The 26844-nt window shown below is 48.4% G+C and overlaps 1 protein-coding gene across 1 annotated transcript in view; it reads left to right on the forward strand.

Annotated features, from left to right (window-relative positions):
- PLCH1 (phospholipase C eta 1) overlaps positions 1-26844 on the forward strand; it is a 61835-nt gene that overhangs the window by 1465 nt on the left and 33526 nt on the right. The window contains exons 2-3 of the mRNA XM_027894868.1: positions 8878-8995; positions 26599-26745. Of these exons, the coding sequence (XP_027750669.1) occupies positions 8917-8995; positions 26599-26745 (226 nt within the window). The 5' untranslated portion in view covers positions 8878-8916. The remainder of the gene's footprint in view (positions 1-8877; positions 8996-26598; positions 26746-26844) is intronic.

Consider the following 26844-nt stretch of genomic DNA (forward strand, 5'->3'; position numbering starts at 1 on the left):
CTGGGCTTTTTAATAAGTTTAAAGAAATCTGAATGTTAAAAAAAAAGTCACAAACACTCCCAAGTGAGAAAGCAGAGGTCTCTTTCCAGATCTGATAGTGACCTGCTGTGCTCTCTTCAGTAGGACAGTTTTCTGCCTGTGCCTTCAGAGCAGTAACACTGCCATGCACGATTGCCTTGTAGGGTCTTGCAGAAACTCCTGTTATTAGTGCTTCAAATGCACTTGACTATGAAGTGAAGGTGCTGTAGAAACACAGCTATTACAGTGTTTCCCTCTTGGCAGTGGGGTGTGGAGCGTGTTCTGTGCGGGTGTTAAACCGCTGACCAACAAAGCGTGGTTCCCTGGGCGGGGGATTAATTGGTTTGAACCTGTGGGCCTGCACTGTGCCAGGGATAAATGTGCCTTTGCTTCCCAGTGCACAGGCAGAAGGTGCTTCCACTGGAGTCCTGCTGGGGTTGGCTGGTGTCAGTGTGGCCTCATCTAATGGCCAGGAGGGAGGTGTGTGTTCTTGTGTACTCGTTTTGGTTTGTTTTCCTCCTTTCTTGTTTATTTTAGGAAGCTGGAACTGTTGTCTGTAGCAAAGGTGGCCTTCTTGCTCCAGTCTCCATGGACACTGAGGGCACTATTGTTACTCCCGAGATCTGAGCGTGCCCTCTGCTCTCCTGACTCAGGGAGCCTTTTGCTGCTCATCTGGCATTACAGGACTATCTAGTTACACCTGGGTGGCTGAGGGTGATGTGGAGCACAGATTTGGGAGATGGAAAGGCAGGTTGGGGGATCCACAAGGTGAGGAAACACCCCCACTGCAGATGGGCAGTGGCCTAGGTTCCCACAGGGGCAGTGGAAGAGGAGAGCTGGGCAAAGCTGCTGACAACAGTCTGGGAGCAGGTACCTGTCCAGAGCTGGAAAAAGCCATGGACAGGATGCTGTGGGTGCCAGTGCCCCTGGGGAGGCTCAGTCAGCCCCTGAACGATGCAGATGTGCTCCAAGGGTGCTTGGCTGCGTGCGTTCCAGCTCTTGGCAAGGCACGTCCACGTGAGTCTCTTCAACCTGAAGTAACTCAAGGTTGCTTGGAAGAAACTTCAGGTGGAGACAAGCTGTGGTGTGAAGCAGTCCATGCTCCCTTCCAGACTGGATTTATTGGACATGACACAGAGTTCAGGTACCTCTGCACACTGAGCATGACCGAGCGTGTCCTGAGGTGGGGAACGGGATGAGTTGGTCCAAATCAGGCAGTGCTGAGCCTCTTATCAACGTGATTCTCATTCTTTGCCCAGCCTTTGTTCTGCCCACAGGTGAAAAAAATGGAAGAATATTGGCAATTACCAGCGTCAATTTGTGTCCAACACAGAGGGTCTTGTGGTATGAAATGCCCACTCCTTAGGGAACCACTTGCCCATTGATAAGTAGCCAAATACACAAGGTGCAGATCATCCCTGGGCGTGGCTGGCTGTGGTGGCACAGGTCCTTTCCAGGCATCTAAGTTTTGTCTTCATATCTTCTTGTTTGAATGACTCTGTGCTGCAGCAGAGCAGCACCCAGGCTTTCCCAGGTCAGAGCAGGAGCTGTGAGTTCAGCAATAGGTGCCGACACTCTCAAGTGTTCACCCTCACAGCATCAGAGCCACCAGACTGAGTGATGTGAATAGGGATTGTTTTCTTGACCATGTGCAGTAGTGTAGTTCTGTGGAGTCCATGGAAATTTGTCAGCTCCAGCATGGGAGGTAAAGCTGGATTCCATGCCCACCCCTTCCAGATTTTACCTGGAGAATTGAGGCATGAGCTGGGAGTCTCTGGGAATTCATGAACTTCCTCTGAGATTAATCAATTTCCCTGACGAAGGGAGCATTAATATTGGGGTGGAGGGCTCTTGGAGCTGATAGTTCTGGGCTTGCTGTGCCTTCCTCTGCTACTTTGAAGTGCACGGTCATGTTTGTAGAAGAATTTGGAGAAAATATGAAAGATTCTCAAAGAATATAATAGAATCTGGAGATGTGTTTTTGATGCATAAAAAATAGCATTGCCAATGTGGTGGAGTGAGTTGTCTCTCTGTAGATTAAAATCTTTGTTGTAGAAAGGCTCTTGAGCTCAACATCTGGAGTTTGAAAGGCTTTGTGCAGCAAACCCAGGAACTGATTTGGATTAGTGAATTGGTGTACACAGAGCTGGCAAAGGCAGCAGGAGCTGTGCATAGCCCTGGAAAGCTGTGTAAGGAAAACATTCATGGACACCGTTCCATGTCTGGTGGCATGAGCGTTAACTGAACAGGGTGTGCAGGGCAGGTGTCTCCCGAAGCTGTGCCTGCTGGGTGACAAAAGCACACCACCCTCCTGGAAATAAGTCCTTAGGGAGGAGAAAAACAAATTCCATTTAGGCCTCTCGAGGAATGGGGAGCAAATGCTAATTCCCTTTCAGGGTCTGTTGCCATGGGGAGTCAGTTCAAATCCTTTCTAATGCCTTCCTCAGCAGCAAGTTGTGCTGACACATGCTTTTCATGGCTTCCCAGAAAGCAGAGAAATGACTTGGAACAAAAGCTCCCCGATTGCTCAGAGCCCCAGGGGGAGCAGGGGCTGCTGTTCAGAGGGGTGGGACAGGTGGAGTTGTCCTTGGCACAGGTGGGCACAGCTTGGTTTCTGCCTGCACAGGAACTCCTGCCAGCCCAGGGATGGTGCTGGGCGCTGAACCCCACCTGCACCTCCCCTGGGAAGGGCAAAGGTGGCTTAGAGAGCAAGTCCTGGGCACCGGTCCTCTGGCATGGCCCCAGCTGGATGAGTCAGGGTGAGGCCGAAGCCCTGGTGCCCTTGGGAGGGAGATGTGCAGCCTTTCTCACCTTGCAGGGCCCAGGTGGAGCTGGGTGCAGTGTCCTGAGTGTCCCCAGTGCAGGGGACAGTGAAGGGGCCTGTGGCTAGATGTGGCACTGATGAAATGCTCTTTGTGGCTGTCTGGTGGAGCCCGTTAATTGCTGTAAAATGAACAAAGATTTCAAAGCAGCTTTTTCAAACAATCAAATGACGTGACATCAGAGTCTGTCTTCATCTGGTGAGCAATGCAAGTGCTCTAGTGGGGGAATAGACAAAACATCAAGTTAAAACCAGTAAAAATTTAAAAAATCTGCATTTTCATGAGGCCTCATCTGTCTAAAAACCATGCAAGTGCAATATCTGTATTCCAACTCCCCACTTTGGTGACCTTCTCCCTTTAGACAACTCTAAGAGTTTCCAGTTGCTCCCAGCGAAATCCACAGGACGTTTTTCTTTGCTCCTGTGCTGTCCTGCCCCCTCTGACACCCCCTGCCAGCGTGGTGCCAGCACAGATGTTCTCTTGGCCTCATGGCACGTTTGATGAGGGAACTCATCTGTCAGAAAAATAAACCAAACAAAAATCTCCTCTTTTAGTCCTCCAGACCTGTTCCTAGAGAAATGAGAAAAGGACTAGATACTGGGTGTTTTTGTTTTCTGTTGCCAAATATTGTCAGTACTATATTTTCATGCTGGTGATATTTATGGATAAATATTTGGTGTTCAGAAGGGAGTGTAACTTTGGGGGCATTTTTTAAGCTTTTTGTTCATACAAGATGCTTTCACTTCTGGAAAGTAACGGTACATTTATCAAATAGTTTATACCATAGGTAGGTGATAGTTTGTTTCAGAAGTTCTGAAAATGACATCAATTTGTGGGGAAAAATGTCTTTTTGTGTCGGCAGTATGGACCTTCCATCTGATGCAGCCAACGTGCCTTGCCTACTCTGCCTGGCTCCCATATGTGTCCCTTCAGCAACATTGTGCAAGTTATTTTGAGTGAATGTTGATATTTGGTGCTGATTAAAGAGGAGATTTGCACAGATGATGTGTGGAACCCTTAGAGCCTGGGCTTGTGTGACAGTTAAATCTAAATCTGCATGAATTTAGACCAGCTTAAATGCTTAGCAATATTTGGGTGACTCTGAGTGGCTTAGTGGAATAAGAAGCCCAAGACTGCAGATGGGTGGGTGCTCCATGAAATATGGTCATATTAGGGTTTTATAATCTCTTCAGATTTGGTTTCTAGGTCTAACTACTGCTAAGCTTTTCATCCAATAGGTACTTTGGTTTTTTTGGATACTGTTTTCAAAAATACAGCCCTTGTTGTGCAGAGGCTTGAGGGGTGTGCCAGGGGAGGAGATGTCATATGGACTGGAAATTCCCTGTTGATGGCTACTAATAAATTAACCTAGGAGAGAACCTGCAACACCTTTTAGTACAGTCCAGGGAAGGGAAGTTGGTGAGAGCATGAATTTTCCTGGTTGCATGTTGTGGTGTAAACACTTGCAAATGGCTTGGCTCCCTCTGGTCAGTGCCCGTCAGTACTGCTGTAGCAGTACAGCAAAGGGCTGAGCCCTGGGACTCTGGAGAGCAAGTCCTAAGGGAAGTGTCTCATCTTTGATTGCCACTGCAATGTGTTTGCCAGCCTGCTGAGTGCTCCTGGCACCTTTGGAAATGATGGAGAGCTTGATGTGGGACATTGAACCAAGAGACTGTAGAGACAAATCAGCAATCCCCCCTGGGCAGCCCCTCCTTCTGGTCCTGGGCACTGCAAGTGAATCTTCTGCTTACTCTCGAGCTTAAGGTAAATCACTTCACCTCCCTCCCTTCTAAGGATACTGTAGATCTGTTGTGAAGCTAAATTGCTTATCTTTTCACTACCACCTCAGGATTCTCCCAGGGGAGTCCAAAGTAGTGTTTGTTCTGTGCTTTGGTGTTTATTTGCTGTTTGCAGTGGCTGGAAGGTAACTGCCCACATATGGTGCTCAACAGAGATGCTGGGTGCCCCCACACAATCACAGCTGCCAGATTAAAGCCCAGCCTTTCCCGCTGGACTATATTCCTGCTGCTTAGTGCCAGCCAGATGGTCTGTCCTCCCTCCCATCCAGGGATCCCTAATGCTACACGAGTGCTCTGGCCAGAGCTGCAGCTAACACAGCCTTATTTCCAGCACACATTTAGGGTCCCCTTTGTGAGACTCCAGATTGCTCTTCTCATTTCTAACTTTTTGAAATTATTATTATTATTATTTTCCTTTATGTCAACTGTAATGTCCAGTATCTCTGAACTATTTTCCATGGTGATATTTATCATTGGCAGGTATCTGAAATGGGCATGAGTTTCCAAACTCTGTAGCCCTCTCAATATATTCAGTGTTTTCTGGACTCTAGTTTCTGCTGAAGACAGAGTTGCTGGGCACAAGCACTTTAGACACCATTTGGGGCTAAGGAAGGGAATCAGTTTTCATAAATCACACTTTGATCATGTGTGCACTGGGTAGGTGCTGGAGCAGTGAGCTCTGAGACTGGAGCTGTGTTTTTGGGAGAGGGAAGTGCTGGTGCCCTGCAGCGTCTGTCCTGCCACTGGGAATGATCCGTGGGATCTGGTGGACTCAGCATTGCTATCTGCCCAAGCGCTCCAGGAACAATCAGGGACAGGGCAGGTGAGAAGGGGCAGTGAACAGTCCCCAGCCTGGGAACTGCTCCGTGGGTGACCCACTAATCTGTTCTGGGAGCTGTCACAGGACCCAAACCTTCCTGTCCGCTGCTAAGTGGGCGTGTGCTTAGTGCCCTCTTCACCCCGGGGACCTGCACAGTGTCCAGCTTAAATATTGCAGAGAAATATTGGATTATGCTGCTGCTTTCCAAACCGGCTCGGTGTGTGACAGCCTGGGCTGGGGCTGTTTCCCTGGTGTCTCCCTGCTTCCCTGCACAGCTCACTCAGGCACGGGGTTTTCTGCGTGAGGGGAAGCTGCAGAATGCAGTGAGACCCGGGGGCAGGGGTTGTTCTGCTGCTGAGCCTTTGGCCAGGAGAACTCTCTCACAACCTAAGCAGAGTATGTGCATCCTCTGCTAAATTCAGAAGCATCTGACATGTTCATGTCCACAACTTTTCTAATCAAAGAACTTCATAAAGCATGCATCTAAGGAAACCTTCCTTGAGGGGAATTTACCCACTTTCTGAGAACAAAAAAAATCATATTTGTTCATCTCATCCGTCTATATCTACACCATTTATACATGCACTCATGGATATGTAAGTTTAATTATTTTTTGCATCAAACTTCTTTGAGCAATATGAGCTTACTTCTGTTAATAATGAGCAGTATCAGTTTGCTTCCATTAATAACCTGAGCGCTACTGGTTTACATCCATGAATAACTCTGCGGTGAGGTCCAGCTCGGTAGAACTGTCACAGCCCTTTGGAAAGGTGTCTCTTGTGGAACACAGTGCTCAAAGCACTCAAATGAGGCAGCTGAGAGGTTTAATGGAAATTAATCAGCCAAAAAAGAAGATACAGTTCCTTCAAGTTGCTGTGTTTCTGCACCCCACACAATGGACTCCCTTGCTCAACCTCCATATATATGCACTTTATCCAGATATAAAGTGAATGGACTGTTGACACACTGGAGTAACATCTCTCAGCACCGATCAACAGTGATCACTTGGGATGAATGTGCCAGGCCCGGGGCTGAACCTGCAGGAATTCTGCTTGTTGTGAAAGTGATACCCCCAAGCTAAGAAACCTGCAGAGCGAAAAACGAGTGTTTTCAGCTCGCTCTGAATTGGCTGCTTCATCAAGTAACTACACAAGCTGATTTTGAACTCAGATTTCTATCTGGTCAGGATTTTGGTAACTTTTTTTTTTTCCCCCTAAATAGTTTTGGTGGTACAGTCCTTTCTTGTTTAAACCTGCTTATTAACACTTTTTGCTCATATAGCTTCTTCTACATGTATAAAATAAATTGTATAGGCATAGCCTGTGGAAGGTTCTGGTTTATGGCACTGACAGGATGGTCCTTCTCTACTGTGCTGCTGCTGTTGAAGTGGTGCAAATTGGTGTACAGTCAAGTTCCCGAGTGCAGATTCATTTGAAATGATGGTATTTGGCCCAAGTGTGGGGTTGGTTGGGTCTTTGTTTCCCTTTTTGTGTCTGTGGGGTAAGGCATGATCTTGGCTGGGCTCTCCCGGAGCTCTGGACAGGAAAGAACTTCAAAGGCCATCCAAAAACCTGCTGGTGTTTCTTAGGAAGGTTTTCTTCCGGGATGGCAGTGTCAGCTGATGCAGCCCCCCTGGGATTCTGCCTTGGTCCCTGACGTGCCAGGGAGAACCTTTGTTCGAGGGGCCACCGGGGTGTGGGAGAAGCCTTTGTGCAGGAACAAAGGAGGATTGTATCGGCATGAGCCCTGGAAGGCAGGGGAGGGGGCCGAGGGGCTCTTTCAGAGGCACTGCAGGGATATATTGATAGCAACATTTCCCTGTAAATATCCCCCTTGACAGGAGTTCTGTGTGGGAGCTGAGTGGGAGATAAGATCTCCTTATTGTGTGTAAATTCTCAGCGATGAATATTTGATATGGTTTTCTTAATTAAAACACGGTGCCTCTTGTATTTTTATAGCCTAAAGCGAAGAGCCTGGCAGTGGGCTGGACCGCGGTGGTAGAATTGTTCCTACACTGTAGAAGTAACTAACAGCTTGTGCCTTCCTAATTACTGCTGGAAGAGCGGCCCTGCTTAGCGCAGGCTGTAACAAAGCTCATGGCTGGCCAGGGCAGGAGCCCAAGGAGTGTAGAGCTGAAGCCTGGCAGAGATTGTGGGTAGTACTGCTTAGCCTTCCAGATTGTGGCAAAATATGCCTCTGGTGTAAACAAAACACTGTAGTGGAGACTGGAAGTTTTAAGATGTGTGCTGGGGGAGAGGAGCTCTGCAGGTATTTCTGGGCTCCTCACAATCAGCTCCTTCACCTCCATCACTGCTGGATTCATGGCATGGATGCATGGAGAAGGGATAAAGCTCTTCAGGTTTCTCTGTTCCCATATAGCTGAGAGCAGTGGCTGTGCCCCAAGAAATGATTGTAGCTCAGTTGGTGATTAAGAATCACAGAAGTCCTATTGGCTGTGATTTCAGATTTCTTGTCCTTTTTTAGTGAAGTGGATCTGTGTCCCTCAGCAGAGCTGCAGCCCAGGCACTTGTAGTGAGTGGTGTCTCACCTGGGGAGGAGGGGGTAGTAGTTTTCTGAGGAGACTTGAGTGGCAGTGTCCTTACATCCTGAGAGAGTGTGCTTGTTTGAAGACAGTTGGAGTTTGTGCCAAGTGTGGGCGAGCAAGCAGCTGGGTTGACCAGAGTGAAGGTGGGAGGGAGATAAAATGAGAGACCAAAGTGGGCTTGTAACAGGAAGGGGTGTCTGGATTGCTGAAACCAGATCTTGAACTTCACAAAATAGCTAAGGGAGAAGGAGGATCCAGTGAAAGGATACTTCAGAGAAGTATGAAATGCTGGTGTGTCTGGCTGCAATAGAACTGTGCATAATAAGCTATGGGAGGGATTTCTGCACATAGGGACAAAGGCAGAGTCCCAAAGGGGCTGCTTCAGCTGACACAGGGCAGTGGCTGCCAAGGGCAAGGGTGCTGGTGCAAGGGCTCTGTGTCCACATAACTCTACTCTGGTCTCAAAATCAGGAGGTGATTCCCTTCAACTCACTCTTTTGGTGTGTATAACCTTGGTGCTGTTGTATGTGTCTGTAGCTTGTTGACTGTGGGCCAGCATCATAAAATGGATTGCATTGATCGTGCCTCCAGGCCCCAGCGTGGCCTGGGGTGGCTGTGACAGCAGCGACTGTGGGTGGGGTGGGCTCCCTGCAGCAGCTGGGACCTGCTGGCTGGTGGCATCACTGCAGCCTGGCTCCAGCTCCATCCAGGTGCCCTGCCATGCCCCTTGCCTTGCATGTCTGTGGAGATGGGCAAGTTTGGGGAAGCCAATGAACTATTTTGCATAAAGGGCACAAATAACTGCAGGGCTTGCAGCAGTTGGGCATTTCTTGTGAATTAACTGGCAGTTCCCTGTTCTGGTCTCCCTTGCAGGGTCGGTGCCTTGGATGGTGAGCAGGAGGCGGCCCCACCATGAGTTACTGGAGTCTGGATAAGAAGAGCTGTCTGCAGTACTGCAGGCACTTCCTAGCGGACAACGGCGTGTTCCACGGTGAGTCACAAAGTTATTTGCTGTTTCGCTTTTTGTGCTCCCTGCTGTCAGCTGGCCCCGACCTTCCCTATCCACACTGTGTCTCATCGCTGGCGCTCCCCCCGAGCCCGTGAGCCAGCAGGCCTGCCGGGACGAGCCTTCACCGTGCGGGGCCGGGCTGGGGGGGCGCGGGGACCCCCGTCAGTGCGGGGGGGACACACGAACCCGGTGGGACAGACACGGACCGGGGCTGCCGGCGGCGCCGCACGGGGCCGCCAGGGGGCGCTGCGGGACTGCCGCCCCCGGGGCTGCGCGTGCCGGACCCGCCGGGACCGACAGACTGATTGACTGACAGACAGACAGACTGACTGACCCCTGGTACCGCCGGGCTCTCATGGTCCGGCCTGCCTGTCACCCCCCGGTACTGCCGGTGCTGGACCTGCAGGCTCTGACCTGAAAGTGCCTGGAAGGGCCTGACTGCCAGGTACTGATCAGACACTTGTGATGCCCCCCAGGGATCCCTAATCAGTCCCCATCAACCCCGCACCTCCTAGTCCCTTGCAGGTGATGTGCTGTGATCATTCAGTTGTTGGAGGATCCCGCCACAGCAAAATCACTGAATACTCTGAAGTCATTTTGACGTAAAAAAACTTCCTTCTCAGGATTTCTTTTTATATGCTTAAAACTTGATGCATCAACTAGAGAGTACATGTGTTCCCCCCTCAGAGTTTCTCTCCCTTTGCCTCACCCTGGGGCTCAGGGTAAGGAGCAGTGCTGAGCCCAGCCCGTGCTCCTGTGGTGGGTCAGCAGGATTCAGGAGCTGTCCCTGCCTGGAATAGATTCCTGCAGGTCTCATCTGATAAGAGAGCTGGACCCCTGCCTGCCTGCTGGGAGAGTGACCTCCTAATGCTGTTCTGAGAGGCCTAAATCTTGTATTCTTTTATTCCCTTTGTGGTCAGTGATTAAAAACTGTCCCTTCAGGGCAGATTGATGACACTATTAATAACAGCAGCATGGAGTGCCTATGAATTAAAGATAGAAATACTTGTCACTTTCAAAGCAAAGGTATTTTTTCCTAGAGAACATATCTCCATTTTCGGTGTGTTTGTCAGGACTGGGAGGTTTGCAGCCCACTGTAAACCAGGCTGTGTCTGCATTTTTGTCACTGTGGTTGTGTCACCATGGATGAAGTTAATGGCTTAGTGGGAGAATTAATCATCTGTCAGTTTGTGGATCTTCCTAATGAAAGGCAGTTCCATTTTCCCCTGTACTGCTTTTTTCTTGCCCATGGGCACTGCTAGTTTATTTGGGACACCAGAAGGATGCTAATAACTTTCTAAGTCGGTCTGACAGTGGCACTGTCACATTAATTCATGTGTGTGCTGCATCTGGGACTTGTGTTACAGCAGAGTGCTTGGTGAGCCTGTCATCTCCAGGAGCAGCCATTCTGCTGCTCGGATGAAATGGATTCATTCCCGGGATTTCTCAGGCCACTGGTGCAGTCCCTCTGGTTTGGTGATCATGTTCCTTCTGAGTTGTCCCCCAGATGTCTTCACCCAGGTCCCCTTTCCCTGGGTCTGGGCTCTCTGGCAGTGTTTTGGTGAATGCCTGTTGATCACCCTCCTCTCCAGGCAGCTCCCTGGCACCAGTGGATTAACTGGAGCTGTTCCATTTTGGATGTGTAGTTGCAGTTTTGCTATTCCAGAACTCGTGAAGGAAAGGTCTGGTCCGTGCTCTGTGACTGAGGTGGTATTTTATCACAGAGCAGCACAATGTCTTTATCCTGCTAATGGTGCAAAGGCTGGATAATGATCCATCAGCACAAGGTCTGGTAATCTGTGAACAGCTATTGAGGGATGAGTCTGCAAAGTGATAATTCTCTAAAGTTGAAGGCGTAATTAGCGGGGATCCTAGACCAGAAAGATTCCGTGGCTTAATTTATTTGTCTTTTGTTCATGACCAGACAGGATTAATTATTTTTCCCTGACAGAACCTTTCAGGGCTTCCCATTTGTCTCTTTTAACCTAAGCAAGACCTTGCAGCAACAGTTCCTTCCCTCTGAGTGTGTGGAGGGAGCTGGACAGTGACAGAGGTGGCAGTTCCCCCAGCCTGATGGGAGGGTGTGTTACCACGGGGCTCCTGATGCTGGAGACAAGCTGGTTTCCTTTGGGGCTGTGCTGGTGCAGATGAAAGGGTTGATGGAGTTTTTTGGGGATTTGCTCCTCGTCAGTGGGTGTTCCAGTGTTGGGCTGTGTGTGTCCAGCTTAGTGTCTATTAATCCCAACTTACACGGTGTTTTCATGATTTTTTGGTAGTTATTGCTATTGTAGTTGTTAAACAGAAAGAAGCTGTGAGGTGTTTAGCAAATGGCTGATTTTGTCTCAGCAGTTCTGAAAGTAGCTGTTCCCACTTATACTACTTATGCTAATGATCTTTTCTTCTTAACTACTTTCAGAAACACAACACTTTTTTAAAAATGACATTTCCATAATTGTAATTAATTCCCTCAGTTTCTGACTTTGTCTTCTGGCAGAGCTCTCCTCCTCTTTCCAGACCTGTGCCAGCAGGGACTGACCAGGATTGGTATGATGTTGTGTTAATTCTGCTCTTATTACCCCAAGTGCCCCCTTTGATTTGGAGCAGGGGGATAATTGTTGCATCAGGGCTGTCTGGAAGGTCACAGTAACAACCTGTGGGCTGGCAGAACTGTTGCACCTCAGGTGTGGGGCAGCCAGGTAAAAACATCTCACAGGATCAGGGGATGTTCTTAAAAAGCACAGCACCATTTCAGAGACCTCGGGACTGGCAGCATCCCCAGGGGTGCACAGTGGGAAATGAGCTGCTCAGCTCTGGTGCTTCCTCCATCCCCTGTGGCACCCGCACTGCTTTAAGCACCTGAGCAGATGTTGTTCCATTTGTTCACCTCCAGCTGAGGGGTTCAAGTGCAGCAACTTGTGGACTGCATAAATAAGAATGCTGGAGCTCTGTGTTTATTGGGAGTAGTTTAAATGGCTTGTTTTGTGTAAAAAAAAAAAGAAAAAACAAACCAACTAACCAAAAACAAACAACCAAACAAAACTAAGGCTCCCAAAGAAACAAAGGGAAAAAAAGATCAGGTTGGAGCAGAAGCACCCACATGAACCTGCAGCCCTGCTGGAGTGCACAGTGCTCTGCAACAGCAGGACAGCTCCTGGGATGCTTTAGTGCAGGATGTCCCATCCCTGGGAGTGTCCAAGGCCAGGTTGGACGGGGCTTGGAGCAACCTGGGAGAGTGGAAGGTGTCCCTGCCCGTGGCAGGGGGTGGGATGAAATGGGCTGTAAGGCCCCTTCCGAGGCAAAGCAGTCTGGGATTCTGGGATTAGTGAAGATGCAATTGTGAGTGTTCAGGAGCAGGGTGAGCTGGTGCCACGAGGCCCAGCCTAGTGCAGTTCTAGTCAGGAGTGCTGGAGCAAGAGGAGCTGGGGAACAGACCGAGAAAAGGGCTACAGAAGTGGAGATGAGTCAAGTTTGTTTAGCTTGGAAGATGAGAGATTGAGAGGGGATGTGACTGCTGGCTCTGACTGCTTTGCAAAGGGAAAGCTCAGGGAGGAAAAGGCTTATTTGAACTGATGGGGAAAGTTGGCACAAGAGCACACTGAAAATTGTCCACAAATGTATAAAATAGACACGGGAAAAACTTGGGTACCTTGAGCTGGTGATTGGCAATTTTGGAAAAATTGTTAAAGCATCCTATTTGTGCCCTTGCTCTGGAGTTGTAAATGGAATTAGCAAGCAGTGTATTGACTAGTGGGAATATAAGGCTGGAAAACCATTTGTATGGTCCCAATCCAGTTCCTGTGTGCAGTGAACAGCAAATACAAACAGCAGAGCTCCCATTCCATTCAGAAAATGCTGCTGTACAACATGGACCAGGCTGCTCTGGCACATTATAATGATGTTTAGAGACACTTGCATGTTGTTACACAAGAGAAAGTATTGATGCACAACTGGGGGTGTTTCCACGGGGCTTTCACGGGTTGTCTTTAGGTGGTGACTGACACTCGTGTGTGAAGTCCTGTGGGCATGGCATTGGTTAGGCTTTCTCAGGATTTTGTGGTTTCATTAGGAGGAGCTGCTAATGGCTGCATTTGCAGGATATTGAAATTCTTCTCTGTTTATGTCTGAATTTTTGGTTACAGAAGAGGAGGTTGCTGCTGTGCCTTGTACTCTGGGGAGTCTTATCTGCCCAGGAGCCAAAGTGTCAGTTTTCTGCAGCAGCAGCAGTGAGATCCAGCAGCCTGTGTACACACAGAGAATAACAGGCTGGGGGCAGATCTGGGCCTCAGCTATTTTAGCAGTTCCTGTAGCACAGAGCAGACAAGCAATTACAATGTTTGGAATAGCCTTGAGGATTTGATGAACCCACTTTCTTTTCCTTCCTGTTGCAAGCAGTGCCAAGATACAAAGTACAGCATCCCTCTAGGCTTGGAAAAAGAGGGGGGGGTTTATTTTCACAGGGTTTTTAAGCTGTAAATGTGGATCATATTTTGTTTGTTTGCTGGCAATAACAATGTGGGAATGGCTGTGTTGTCAAAGCAAACATCCATTTACTCGGCTAGTGCATGTTTGGGGCTGAAAGTATAACGGGGAAAAAACCCTGTGTGTATGGAATAACCCTTCCTGTAGCTCCCATCAGCAATGCAAGTATATCCTAAGCCAGAAGATCTAGGTAATTGCACTTATTACCTTTACAGCTGATAATTTTATTTTTTCCTTAAGGTTTTTGTTTGTTTGTTTGTTTTTTGTTTTGTGGTTTTTGGAATTCAGTCATGCCTGTGACCATTTAATTAACTCCAAAACTTAGGGTAGCTGGTGTAAACCATCTGCTTGAGGGGAAACAGGGATTCCATGCCACGTTTGGGCTGCAGGTTGGGTTGCTCGATTGCCCACCCTGTGAGTGACCGTTACCTGGCTGTTCTGAGCTGGGCTCAGCTAAGTGACCCAGGTCCTTAATGTCAGCATCTGAGGGGCTCTGAATGTCTCCTTCCCAACGGGAGCTGAGTAAACAGGTGGAGAACGTTTCTTTGCTTCAGTGATACTGAACTTTTGTGCCCAGTGGATAAAATCATAAATGCATTATGTTTCGCTCTCTGTGCAGTAAAGTGGCCCGTTCTGGTTATTGGAGTGCAAAGTTTTGGGGGAACAATACCAAACCTTTGCCAAACTGCACATGTACATCAGAGATGGTTGCTGGTGGGCAGGCTCTGCTGAAGCCCTCAGCCTCACATCTTCATAATCGGCTTCAGTTGGAGTTTTGTAACGGTGCTTGGAAAGCAGGACAAGTTAGGAGTGCAGGAATTCATATACTGGATCACATTCTGACTTATGGAGTGAAATAGTCACAAGGCATTCCTCGAGACAAACAGATGCCAGTGAAAATGTACGTGCAAGAAGGGCACTAAAGAATTTGTGTGGAGGTTCACTAAAAAAGGGATTAAAATGCCTGAAAAACTGTCCTGGTGCTTTGCTGAAGAGCTCTGTCCGTCACTGGATGCCCCCTTTGTTGGAAGGAGGAGTCTCGTGTGGGATCTGTCTCCAGACGGTGTTCTGGTGCTTGAGGTCTAGTGCCAAGTGTTCTTCCCCTTCCATCTTGGTGTGTTTCTCAGCTTTTCATAGAACAGTGTCTTCATTAATGACAAATGAGTTGATAAAAGCTTTAATCTGATAAAACCAGCAAGTTTTCTGTGCAGATAATACAAAGTTTTATTAATTGCTAGCTGAGTTTCAATGAGGAGTTTGTATTACAGTTTAGGTCTAAGATTAAATTTGGGTGGTGAATATGAAGATGTTGTCTCCTTATTTCATTATCAATTCACCGTGAGAGGTGTTAGTTCTCTAATCAGCTTTTCTTGCTCTTTAGCAGAATTAGGCTCTGTACTGGTTTCCAGCTATTTTGACAGTGAAAAAGGAAAAATCAATGAGCTAGAAAATGAATTTTCTTCTGATGCTGTAATTTCAGAACTGTTAGTCGAATCATATTCTCATTTATTGGAAAATGAATATTTTGCAGTAGAACTTGCAGTGTTGTGTCTCTGTCCAGTAATCTGAGCCCTGTTAGGTATGGGCAGCAAATGTAAGCAGGAAAAGCAGGCAGAGGTGAGGCTGTTCCCTGTCCTGCAAAGGGGAATTGAGTTATTGTGATTGTGTGACACCTGTGGAACAGCAGTGATGGTTGGAAATACATCCTGTTGCCTTATGGCCATTGCTGTCAATCAGTGACAGGGGATGGAAAACCAATTTTTTGTTTAGAAATATTGTTTGTCACCATCAACTCTGAGACTTTGTTGGAACTTGGCTGTGGCAGCACAGAGCATTCCCAGCAGGAGCCTGGGACTGCCCCGAGAGCAGGGAGGGAATGGGATCACTGGAACCATGGGAGGGTGGCGCTGCTTAAATCAGGTGTAGGTGCAGCGTCAGGTGGTGTAAAATGAACTTGTTGCCTTTTCCCTTTGCAGACAGACAAACTGTGACATACTGTGTCACATCAGCTCAAATTTGACTCTGACAGGCCTTGGGATGAGATGCAAAACCTGGCTTGGCACTGAGGAGTTGTCATGGGGATTGATTTCTTTTTTAATTTTTTTTTTTTTGAAGGTGAATAAACCTGCAACTCTTGTCCCACCATTGGACATGTCTGCTGAGTTCCATGCTCTTCATTTATTTGCTGTGCCCTTCTTCTAACCCACACAACGGGCTGGAATCTCCAAAGCGTTTAAGCGCTTCTGGTCTTAAAATGAAACTTCCCTTGAAGACAAAATAATGAAGGGTGCATTAATGGTTGTGCAAGGTTTCTGACAGAGCAGCTGTGCTGTTAAAGATGCTTGTGTATAGCTGGTCACATAACGGATAGAACGGTAGGAGTGTGTGTGAACTCACACTTAGCACGTTATCAGGTGCAGTCTGGTGTTAAACTATGCAGTGGTGACAGTTTATTTTTTGTTGTTGGATTGCAACTCTAGCACATCAATTCATTTGAATGCAAATGTGTCGGTAACTGTCTAGAGGCTTCAGAGGGATGGTTTGGTCTGGTAATGTGGTGAGGTGAGAACCAGAGGTGGGGTGAGGATGGGCTGCCCCATTTCCCTTGTTCTGACTGGCAATGGGTGACACTTCCCTCCTCAGAGTGGGACTTCTGCCATGTCCTGCCATCCAAACCTGGCACTGCCATTGGAACCACAAATTCCATCCTCTTTTACTGCTATCACAATGTTTGAGAATACAGCTGGGAATTCCTTTGGTGTGCTGATGTAAATGTCACTGTGGAAGAGCAAGCTGAAGAGTGAAACAATTAGAAAATGCAGTAAATGAAAGATGTGTTGTGAGCTGACTTTATTCTCTCCGTGCTTTCCAGCCCTGTGTTCCCTTGGGCTCCATTGTAAGTAAGTGCAATTTATGCAAGTCCCAGTGTTTCTGCCCATTGTTCCACACTGCCTGTAAACCCCTGATTTCAGGAGCAGGGAGCTGGCTTACAGCAGCGCAGGAGTTGTCGTGCAGCACGGAGGTTTGTGTAGCCCCTGGGAGTGTCGGTGCTCAGCGTCTCGCAGGGGACTCGGGCTCCTCTGCGGTGCCCTGCTCAGCGATGCTCTGCTCAGCGATGCACAGCCCCAACCATTTGCATTTGTGCTCTCACTGGCCTGGTTCTGCAGAACGGCTGTTCCCCTCAGCCAGGCACACGCACAGCACAGGAGGCGCAAAATCGGGGCAAAAGGAGCGCAGTCCATGCAGGTTCTGCGTTCCTGCCTGGCGGGATCCACGGCGGCAATGCCGGCAGTGACTCTGGAGTGAGGGTGGATTTTCTCTCCTGCATCCAGCCTGCGTCACTCTCCCGTTCTCTCCCTGAACTGAAGTGTGGTAATCCCTTCCCGACCCTGCCCGCAGGATTTCCTCGTGCTCCCGAGTGGAGCTGCTCTTCCCAGGCTCGGGGCACGGCTCCTGCCGGAGCGTCTTGGTGAGCTGTGCGTGTGTCAGACCCGGAGCAGCCGCTGCTCCTCATCCCCTGAGCGCAGCACGGAGCAGATGCTCCCAGCTCCCCTCCCGGGCTCTGCTTCCCGCCTGTGAGAGAAGTTGTCCGGTGTTGCCCCTGGATTTGTGGATGGCTCACGGAGATCTCGTCGTTCATCCTACGGAGCGGCGCTGGCGGGGGTCTGCCGTACTTCCAAGGATTGCTTCCCACATGTGTTAGCTCTGAAGACGGGAAGATTGAACTGAGGCTTTCCTGCAGGGGGAATTTCCATTCTGCTTGCCAATAATGCATGAGTTACAAATTTAATGGCAGACCTTGAAGTATATAAAAATCTAAGTCCAGAAAAAGGTAAGGATGTTTGAGGATGTTTGAGTTTGGAATTGCCAAAGGACGAGCTCGTAACGTTTCTGGAAATGCTTGTAGAAAAATCAGGTAACTGAATCCTTCTGCTTGTTGAGTTACATACAGTATTTCTGTGGACATTGCTGGTATGAAAAGTCTGCGTGTATTCCTCATTGTTTAACAAGAAAAATCGGTATTTTTGTATTGATTTGAAGGAACATTTCTCCATGAAAACACATAGTTTTTCTATGAGATACTGCTCCTATGATAAGGACAAACTGCACTTCTGTGTTAGCTTAAATTATTGCAAATGTATTTGCCTTGAACAAAAACATTCTTGACCTTTTCATCTGTTGGGCATTTTGCTGTGGCTTTCTCTGGAGAAGAGTTTCTGTAGCTTTTCCTAGTAGTGCTTATAAATAGCAGAGCACACATGCAAATGATGTGTAAAATCTGAAGGAAACAGCACTGGATGAAAAATGGGTCTTTTCAAGAGTTGCAGGAGATGGTACAGAAAAGGAAGACGTCTTGAATAACTTTCTTCGGTAACTTGTAGTTTATAATGTCTGATCTTTTCAATTTAAGTCAGTGCTTGACAGAAAGTGGCAATTAGCTTAAGGCTCTAAGTGGATAGAGGGTAAATGCTGTGGAGAGGAGAAATCATGGTAGATAGAATTATTTTTTGTATTTTGCTCATCCTTAAGCGTGTTGGGTTATGTGCTTTTAAACAAAAAACTTACATTTGGCAGAGTGCTGGGTTGCCAAAATTGGGTAGCTCAGAAGGCATTTTTATGACAAGAACCTGTTTGAGGGAAAAGTGAGGTATTTGGAGAGCCTGAGCAAAGAGCCTCCTGTGCTGGAGTGGGTGTGGTGCGGTGCCAGAGCCTGGGTTTATGCTGGGTTTTGGTTACCCCAAGCTCTGCATTAAGGTTTGATGCCCATGCTCAGGTTAAGGTGTTACTCCATCTGCTTCCCGAGGCACACGAGGTAATGGATATGGCCCCACTGAATAATTCACAGCAGCCAGCTGGCCTGGAGGGGGTGTGGAACAGGCCTGGAAGGAAAGCATCAGTTTAATCCGTTTGAATCTGGTGCCAGGGTGTGTGTGGCACCGCACACTGAGGTGCTGTAGGATAACACCTGGATAAATGGCTACCTGAACAGGTGGGCACTGCATTGGCTCCAGATGAGCTCTCCTGGAAGCAGCAGCTCCAGCAGCTTGGCCATGAATTCCTGGGTGGCTGCTGACCCCGAGGGTGGGCAGTGCTGGAGCTCAGGGAGCGATTGGCACTGGGACACAGCAGGCACAGCACAGACCTGCCTTGGTTGTGGGTCTACCGCTGCTTTGTAGTTCTCTGGTGTTTTATCAGAGCCCTGGGGATGCAACTGGCACAGCTGAGCCGAGAAACAGCCCCCAATCCATCGAGTCTCATTCCCAGGGACCAGCACAGCAGCCTGTTCAACACTGTTATTGCTGTTGCTTTGGGCTCCTGTATCTGCAGCTGTCCAAGCACCTGGAAAACAACAAGTGCAGATTCAGGAATAGTGATATATGAAGGAATTATGGTCTGAGTGGATATCCAAGGCACCAATCTCGTCCTGGGAAGATCTTGGTCTCGCACAGGTTTAATTCCAGCAATATCTTAAATCTGTCACAGCACTATATGCACTGATAATTAATTAGCACGTGCACGTGGCAGCTGTGAGAGGTGTGAAGCCTGGGGGTGGTTTGGTGTGTCCTGGGGATGTTCCCTGTGTGAAGTGAACCCTCTCACCTGCCAGCCTGACCAGAGTGTCCTCCCATGGCCCTGGGAGGGTTCGGAGGATGCTGGAGCTTGATGCTGAGAGACATCCAATCTGTTCTGCAGAGCCAAGGGCACAGTGGTCCAGTTACCAACTAGGTTATGTGCTTGTTAACTGCTTAGTATTCCCTTTTTGTGGTGCCCATGAATTAACTCTACTCTTGGTTCAGTAGATCTGCAGAAGGCTGTGGTGTGAAACTGGAAAGCTTGTTGCAGTTCTCTGAAGAACTGTGGCCTTTCTGAAACTATGTGGCTGGCATAGATGTCAAAGTGCCCAAGTACCTCTTGCAGCACTTGCATGAAGTCTGAGTGCTGGGCTGGGCTGGTGGCCCTGTGGTGGGAAACCAGGGGCTGGAGAGCAGACCTGGCTGAAAGAACCATTCACAGCTCTTCCCAGCGCTGAGCTTGCTGCAGCAGGAGCGTGTGCTCGCTTTCCCTCTCTTCCAGCAGAAGCTCATGCGTTGGAGGACAGCCTGGCAGCATGGGCTGCTCCCTGTGCTTCTGGGATGGCTGAAATGAGAGTTGTGAGGTGCCACGAGAGGGTTTCTGTGTGAGAGACAGGAAGGCAGGCAGTGGGACAGGAGCTGGAGCCTGGGCTGGGGCAGGTTATCCATACCCCAGCACCACAACAGATAACGGGTTTGGAGGTGTTTGCATGTTACCAACAGAAACATTGATCAGCACGAAACTCAGCTGCACAAAACATCATCATTTTCAGTCATAAAATCACTTTGGTGTTTGAGACTGTCAATTCATTGTTTGCCCACAGATGACTCACTGTCGGTGACTTGCTCCGAGGTAATTTAGAATAGAATAGATAAACATGTTTCTTTAGCAAAATGACTGTTTCTGAGGAGTGTGAATAAATTAGTCCATATCATCTGTTGCAACGTCTTCTCCATTCATTACTTTTAAAGGTTAATCAACTCCACCTTCAGTTCTATTCTGCTTTTTTCCCCTCCTTCTGCTGTCTGATGGAGCCCCAGATATGGGTTTGTTTGGCAGCCCGAGGGGGAAGCAGTGCTCCCTCCAGCCTAGCTCCAGGTCCTGGCACTGGGTGCCCCTTCCAGCTGCTTCACCCTGCAGCTCCAGCTGCTCTCGTGCCCTGTCATTCATCCCCCTCCCCAGGGGGGTGAGGATGCTGTCACACACTGCTATTTGCTGATAAATTTGCAGACATCAGGACTGACTGTTGCACTGAAGCTGGGATGGTTTATCCTCTGCTCGTCTCCTGTGTGGGGACAGGAATGAGCTTTAGGAAGGGTCCTTATGTGGTTTTTTTTTTCCTATTTTTTGTTAAATAGAGAAGTTAAGCAGGGGGGAGAGATACAAAGGAATGGTGTATTTGGAGAGGATGTGGTGGCTGAGGGGGTCTGACCCCTCTGAATATGCTGTGGTGAGAGTTCTATTTCCCTGGTTAGTAACATACAACAAAGGCAGGCTGAGAACAGGACAGGTTTGTTTCACAGTGTGTGATCCTTATTTATGGATCTATTGATTTGTTTAGAGGGCAGATCTGGGATTCTGGAAGACAGAGAGCTCGTGGCTTACTGTGTTGCACCTGTGCTTCCAGAGGCACAGCTCCCGGTCTGCCTTCCCGACTGGTTGGTGTCTGTCAGTCCTGTGAGGCAGCAAAGCCTGAGCTGCTGTCCCAGAGCTGCAGAGGTGGCTCAGGGGAGCTCTTGGGAGTGAGGGATTGCTCCTGCCTGGTGCCTGAGCACTCGCCTGGCTGAGGGATTTCCTTTGCAGACACAGCCACAGTGCCCTGTTCTCCCTGAGCCTGTCCCAGCAGGGTGAGGATGCTGCATGTCCTGAGTCTGTCCCTGCAGGGTGAGGATGCTGCCCTTCCTGTGCTTGTCCCAGCAGGGTGAGGATGCTGCCCTTCCTGTGCTTGTCCCAGCAGGGTGAGGATGCTGCCCTTCCTGTGCCTGTCCCAGCAGGGTGAGGATGCTGCCCATCCTGTGCCTGTCCCAATAGGGTGAGGATGCTGCCCATCCTGTGCCTGTCCCAATAGGGTGAGGATGCTGCCCATCCTGTGCCTGTCCCAATAGGGTGAGGATGCTGCCCATCCTGTGCCTGTCCCAATAGGGTGAGGATGCTGCCCATCCTGAGCCTGTCCCAGCAGGGTGAGGATGCTGCCCATCCTGAGCCTGCCACAGCAGCACCTGCACACCTGACTGCACTTCCTCCTCTTGCCAGGGGCAGTGGAAACTCTTCTCCTCCGTTCCTTCCTGTCTCCTGCTTTTCCCACACGCTCTGTAGTGTCATAATCAATTGCTGTGCCCTCCCTGCTGAGGGATCCTCACGAAATAAAGAGGATTAGGATGTGCAAACTTAACTGTGTTTGCTTAATAAATCTGCACTCCTTGTTCGCCCCATTGATGTGACAATGTTCTTTGGCAGCTGGCCATGTCTGTGCTTAAATGATTGAGCTTTTCAGTGTGGATAAAGGACTAATTCCATGGTCTTAATGGAAAACTTAGAGCCCTCGGTCCTGCTGTGTTGCAGTGGCACCAGAGCTCTCACAATGCCCAGCTCTGGTGAAGGATGTTTCTGAACAAGGGATGAAACCTGGGCTAATTGCGTGGAGATAATACTGGGCAGTTTGCTGAGCTAGCAGAAGGAAGTATCCTTGGGCAGAGGTAGAAAATATCCATTATTCCTGGTACTTCAGTTGCTGCACTGAAGGGTTGCTTCCCAAAAGCAGATCACAGCCCCTGTGAGTGAGGCACTGTCCTGGCGAGACATTCCCTGCATTGCACAGTACTCTGTGAAGTCTCCCTGAGGGAACAAAACTCTACTGGTGTGATACTGTAGTGCCAAGGTTTTGTTTGGATGCTCCTGGTTCCTTTCTGATCTCTACGTGCAAAAGAGGAGGGGACCTCAGTCTGGGAAGGGACTCTGGGTGCTCCCATGGCAGGAATAACTAAGGATTGTCAGGGATCAGCTGTGGAGGAGACAAAGAGCAAAGACTGTTCACCTGAATGTGAAAATAAGATGACTTATTGATCATAGGCAGGAGCATTGAGCCAGCATTGTCAAGAGGGGAGGCTGGAAGAGCAGTTACTGTGAAATATGTGTTACTCAAACATGACTTCTGAGAGCTACTACTCCCAAATATTTGGATTTGGTTTTGTTTTTTGGAAGGAAAAAAGGCAACACCAGACAGTTCTCAGATCTATGAAGAGTGGAAACTATGCTGATAGATTTTGGTTGTGTTTGGGATTGTTTCCCTGTTCTGGGTATGATATGTCTTTGTTTTAAGCCTCACCCCTTTTTGTCTGCATATTATCTAGTGACTTTACAAGTGGTTTTCCAGGGTGATTTCTATTGTCTGTACACCGTTCTCAGTTGGTTTGGGCAGTCACTGTTTGGGTTTGGTTACTCATTTGTTTGCTCTGCATCTCCAGGGCTGAGATGAATGAATTGCCTGTGCCCTTTTCAGCTGGGCTTGGCACCAGCCTTTGGTGTCTCTGCTGGTGCTCTGTGACTTCCTTGAAGGTTTTTTGGGATTTGCAGAGGTGTAAGAGATTGTCCATCTCATGGCCATGGACTTCCCAGAGATTAGGATTAAACCCCTGTAAGAAGCTTACTGTAAAATTCCGTAGGGCTGGAAGAGTTGCTGCAGAGCAAATTAAAATCTGGCATAAAGTATGAGCCGTGGCTATTACAGCCAGTCCTGCCTGGGGCTGTGGATTCCCCGGACCTGCATGTGCCCTCCGTGCCCTCCTGGGCCCTCTGGCTGTTGCATAACACAGCAATCAGCCCTGTGCTGACATTAGTGCTGGATATTAGTGTTCTTCTGGGGGATTTGGATAAAACCAGCTCTCTGGGCTGGAGGTGGGGACTAAATGGCTTTTAATGGCATTAGTGGAAAGGCAAACTTTGCTGCTCAGGGGGAGTGAATGGCCCAAGCCAGGGTGTTGAGGAGAGCACAGAGAGCTGAGACTGTCAGGGCTTGGCGTTCGGTCCAGGGTTTGATCGGATCCAGAGCGTTTCACTGCTTGGCTCGGGGAAGGTTAATTGTGTAAGGTGGGGGCTTTTTTGGGAAGGAACCATCAGCCCAGCACCGCCACCGTGTTCACCACTGAACCACGTCAAGGGCCATACGCAGATGTTTTTTGAACCCTTCCAAGGATGGTGACTCCACCACTGCCCTGGGCAGCCTGTGCCAGTGCTTCACAACCCTTTGCAAAGCACCAGTAACCCCCAAAATACTGAATGCAGGGGACAAGAGCTGATGTTGCACTTGAAAAAGGAACTCCTGTGTTTTACGGGTTCCTTTTATCTCCTCAAGCTTAATTTCAGCTTAATGCAGTTGATGCATATCATTTATATACCCAGTTTCTATCCTCTTTCATAATTACACTTCTCAGTGTTTGGTAATGCTCTTTATACCTTATTTAATCTTTTTGTTTTGTCAGATGGCTGTAACATTAGGTCCATAAGAGCAAGACATGAGGCCAAACCTTTTGTCATTTGATTGCACTTTGAAATATTAATTTCTTAATGTATAGTAGTATAATAGGAAAAAAACCCAAACTGTATTTGTGGACAGCAGTAAGAAATTTGTGTTCCATCCTGACCTTGCTGTAGGCTCTTGGCAATAGAGTTTTGCTACTAATGCTCAGGTAACAGTGTTTCCTTGACTAGCTAACCCCCAAAATATGGCAGGACAAAGTGCCCCCTGTTTGTTTAAGTTTGGTGAAGGTGTTTTCTGGAGGGGCTCTTGCTTTCCCTGCTGGACCGGGCCCTGCAGAGCAAAGTGCATTTCCAGTTTGCTGAAATGCTGCTCAGTGTAATGCTTTCATCCTCTGAACATTTCCCTTGTGGTGCTGACTGAAGGGTCCTGCACATCCTAGAGCCTTGGTGGGGAAGCCACACAACTGTGACTGTTGGGAATGAAATCCAGTGAATGCCGACCCCTGGAGAACTGGGAAAGGCAGTTAAACTGTGAGCACAGTGTAAATTCTGGGAGGGCTTCCTGTGGGGAGGATGCTGAGCCATCCCCTGGTCATCAGGGATTGCGTGTGGGGATAGATTAGAGCCGAGCTGGAAGGCAGCACTGCCCATTTGGGATGGATTAGTGCTGCTGGAGCAGTCAGAGCTGCAGCTGCAGGGGGGTCACCCTGCGGGAGGAGCAGCGTGCCCAGGTACAGCGAACAGCACCTGCCCCACGGGTGGCATTCCAGGGAACACCCCACTTCCCGGGGCTCCATGGCCTTCCTGCTGGCTTCAGAGGTGTCCCACGTGCTGGGGAGCGTGGCCACTCCAGAGGCAGTCGAGCTGGCACAGATGGGTTTGTATCTGCTAGTCCTTGTGTACCATCTATTGGGAGCCATGTCTTGCTTCTGCAAATTTTGATACCCGTCTCCTTCGAAGAGCTGTCTCATTTACTCTGTATTCCTGGTTTATCTACAGGAGTAGATGTTTTTCTGGAACTAGCCTCCCTGTTTCTCAGTGAAAGCCTCCCTGAGCTGCTCTTCTGGAGCTTTATTCTGCCCTGCCTGTGCTCAGTGCCTTCCCCTGATTCAGATGCTAATGTGCGGTGTCTGCCGAGACTGGAATTAGCATTTTGAGAATAGATTGGGAAAAGATCTTTTTTTATTTGCGTGCTTATATTTTATAAATAGCCTAAAGGGGAGGATGGGGTGTTTTGTAAATGGTTTGCAGAGCTGAAATCCAGTGGGCCTATGACTGCTGTGGCATTTCCATTACCTCAGTCTGTTCTTTAACTGAGTTCTTTGTTATTAACACCTCCACAGCAGGGGTGATGCAGTGAACTCTCTTACACATTTACTATTCTTTAAATGTTGGAGTTCTGATGGTATTCCTGTGGAAGGCAAGCAGAAAAGGTGGTGTTTCCTTGGGCACTAACTTCATGCAGGTGGTGGTTGAGAAGTGGAGACTGTTGAGATCCTGGGCAGGAACTGGGTTCCTTCTGCTCTTCTCTGTCTGTGCAAGAAAGTGTTTTAAAATCTATTCCATATAACTTCTTGATTCTGAGGTCAGTCTGAAAGCATGACTGTGAAATGCACCTCTAACAATTACAAATGGGATGTAGAAATGTTTAGGCAATTGATGTGGTGAAGAAGGAACTGGATTGCCTTTTATGTTTTTTTTATTTCCCCTGTGGTTGGGTTGGCTCTAACTGTCTGAGTGTGGCACATCTTTTGCCTGTCTTCCAGTAAATAAATGTAGTCTTTCCCTTCTGCCTTTTGCTGGCTGTCCTAAACAGCATATTAATGCAAACAGAGTTTGGTGGTTCTTTTTCTCTGCCAGCTGAACTGATTCTAACAGAGACTTGTTTGAGAATGTGATGCTTTCAGGAGAGTTTGGTTCTGTTCAGCTCAGCCTGAATCCTCTCATTCCTCCTGGAAAGACGACTCGGGCAAAACACTGTTCTGGTGGAGTTAATCCATGTGCAGCTTGGCTGTGCCAGCTCCCTGTGAGTGAGGGAGCTAGAGGAGGTCACTGCACCCACAGTGTCTGCTCATCCCCTGCCTGACCAATGTTTAGATGCTGCTCCAGCTGCTTGTGACATGTGTCAGAGGAGTTGGGAGCTGCGAAAAGAAATCCCAGCTGTGGCAGAGAGGAGTGGGAGGGTGACTTAGACTTTGTTGTGATACTGAAGAGAGAAGTGGTGGAGAGAGGAAGAGTGATAAGAAAGGGTGATAAGAAATACAGACCCAGAGAGTATATTTGGGAGTCAGCCAGAGTGTAAACAAATCACCCAGGAGGTGAATTTGGAGTGATACCAAGCGAGGAGAGGCTGTGAATGGATACAGCCAGGAGAAGGTAACTGAAGAGCATGGATATATACTGAGATAAGAGGAAATGTTATCTTGATCCTAGTGTTTGGAAGGCTGTAGGAGGGAAGATGTGAGGTGAAATGGAAGTGACGGGTTTATTTTAGTCAAAACAGAGAAACAAAGCTACACCCTCCGGATGGGATGGGTGGATAAAAGGGAGTCATCACAGCCTGTGCTTGAAGTCTGGTAGCAGGATGGGGAGGGTGTGAATGTGTGTGGGGAGGAGGGATTGTCTGGCTATAATTCTGTGAGCAGCTCTGCCAACATCACCACCACAAGATACAGAGCCCAAAGAAATGAGGAGTTTGAATGATGATCTCACCAGTCCAAATTCATGGAGTGCTGGGGTTTAAAATATGTGCTGTGTATGATGTTATTAAAAAATCTAAAAGAGATAAGCATGGAACAACTATAAAATATTTTCCTCAACATAGGGTAAAGTTTTCCTTGCTTCCTTTGTTGTGAAGGTGTTCTGCCAGATGAGTTATTCCATTTTCCTATGTGGAGAAGTTAGTGGAGAAGGAATTGTATGTCTCACAGCACTGACCGGCTTGCCAGTAATGGTGCCAGTCAAAAGTGTTCAGTGTTGGCAGATGTTGGAAGTAAGTCATGTTACTGGTGGAATTAGATGGCCATTCAGCTGAACTTTCCTGCTCTGCTTCACAGTTGAAAGATGCATGAGTGTCATGCAGTCTGGGACTCAGATGGTTAAGCTGAAGAGTGGAACCAAAGGGCTGGTCCGGCTCTTCTACCTGGACGAGCACAGGACCTGCATCCGATGGAGACCCTCCAGGAAGAGCGAGAAGGCAAAAAGTAAACTGCTCTTATTTCTGTTATTTCTGGGGCAGTTCAGAATAGAATGGGAGTTACAGAGGGATAATGAAATAAATTATTTTTGACGCTGCTTTTAAG

Source organism: Empidonax traillii, unplaced genomic scaffold (genome assembly GCF_003031625.1).
Source record: "Empidonax traillii isolate 1590-97213 ecotype Southwest subspecies unplaced genomic scaffold, ASM303162v1 scaffold444:size1099390, whole genome shotgun sequence".
NCBI classification, from domain to species: domain Eukaryota; kingdom Metazoa; phylum Chordata; class Aves; order Passeriformes; family Tyrannidae; genus Empidonax; species Empidonax traillii.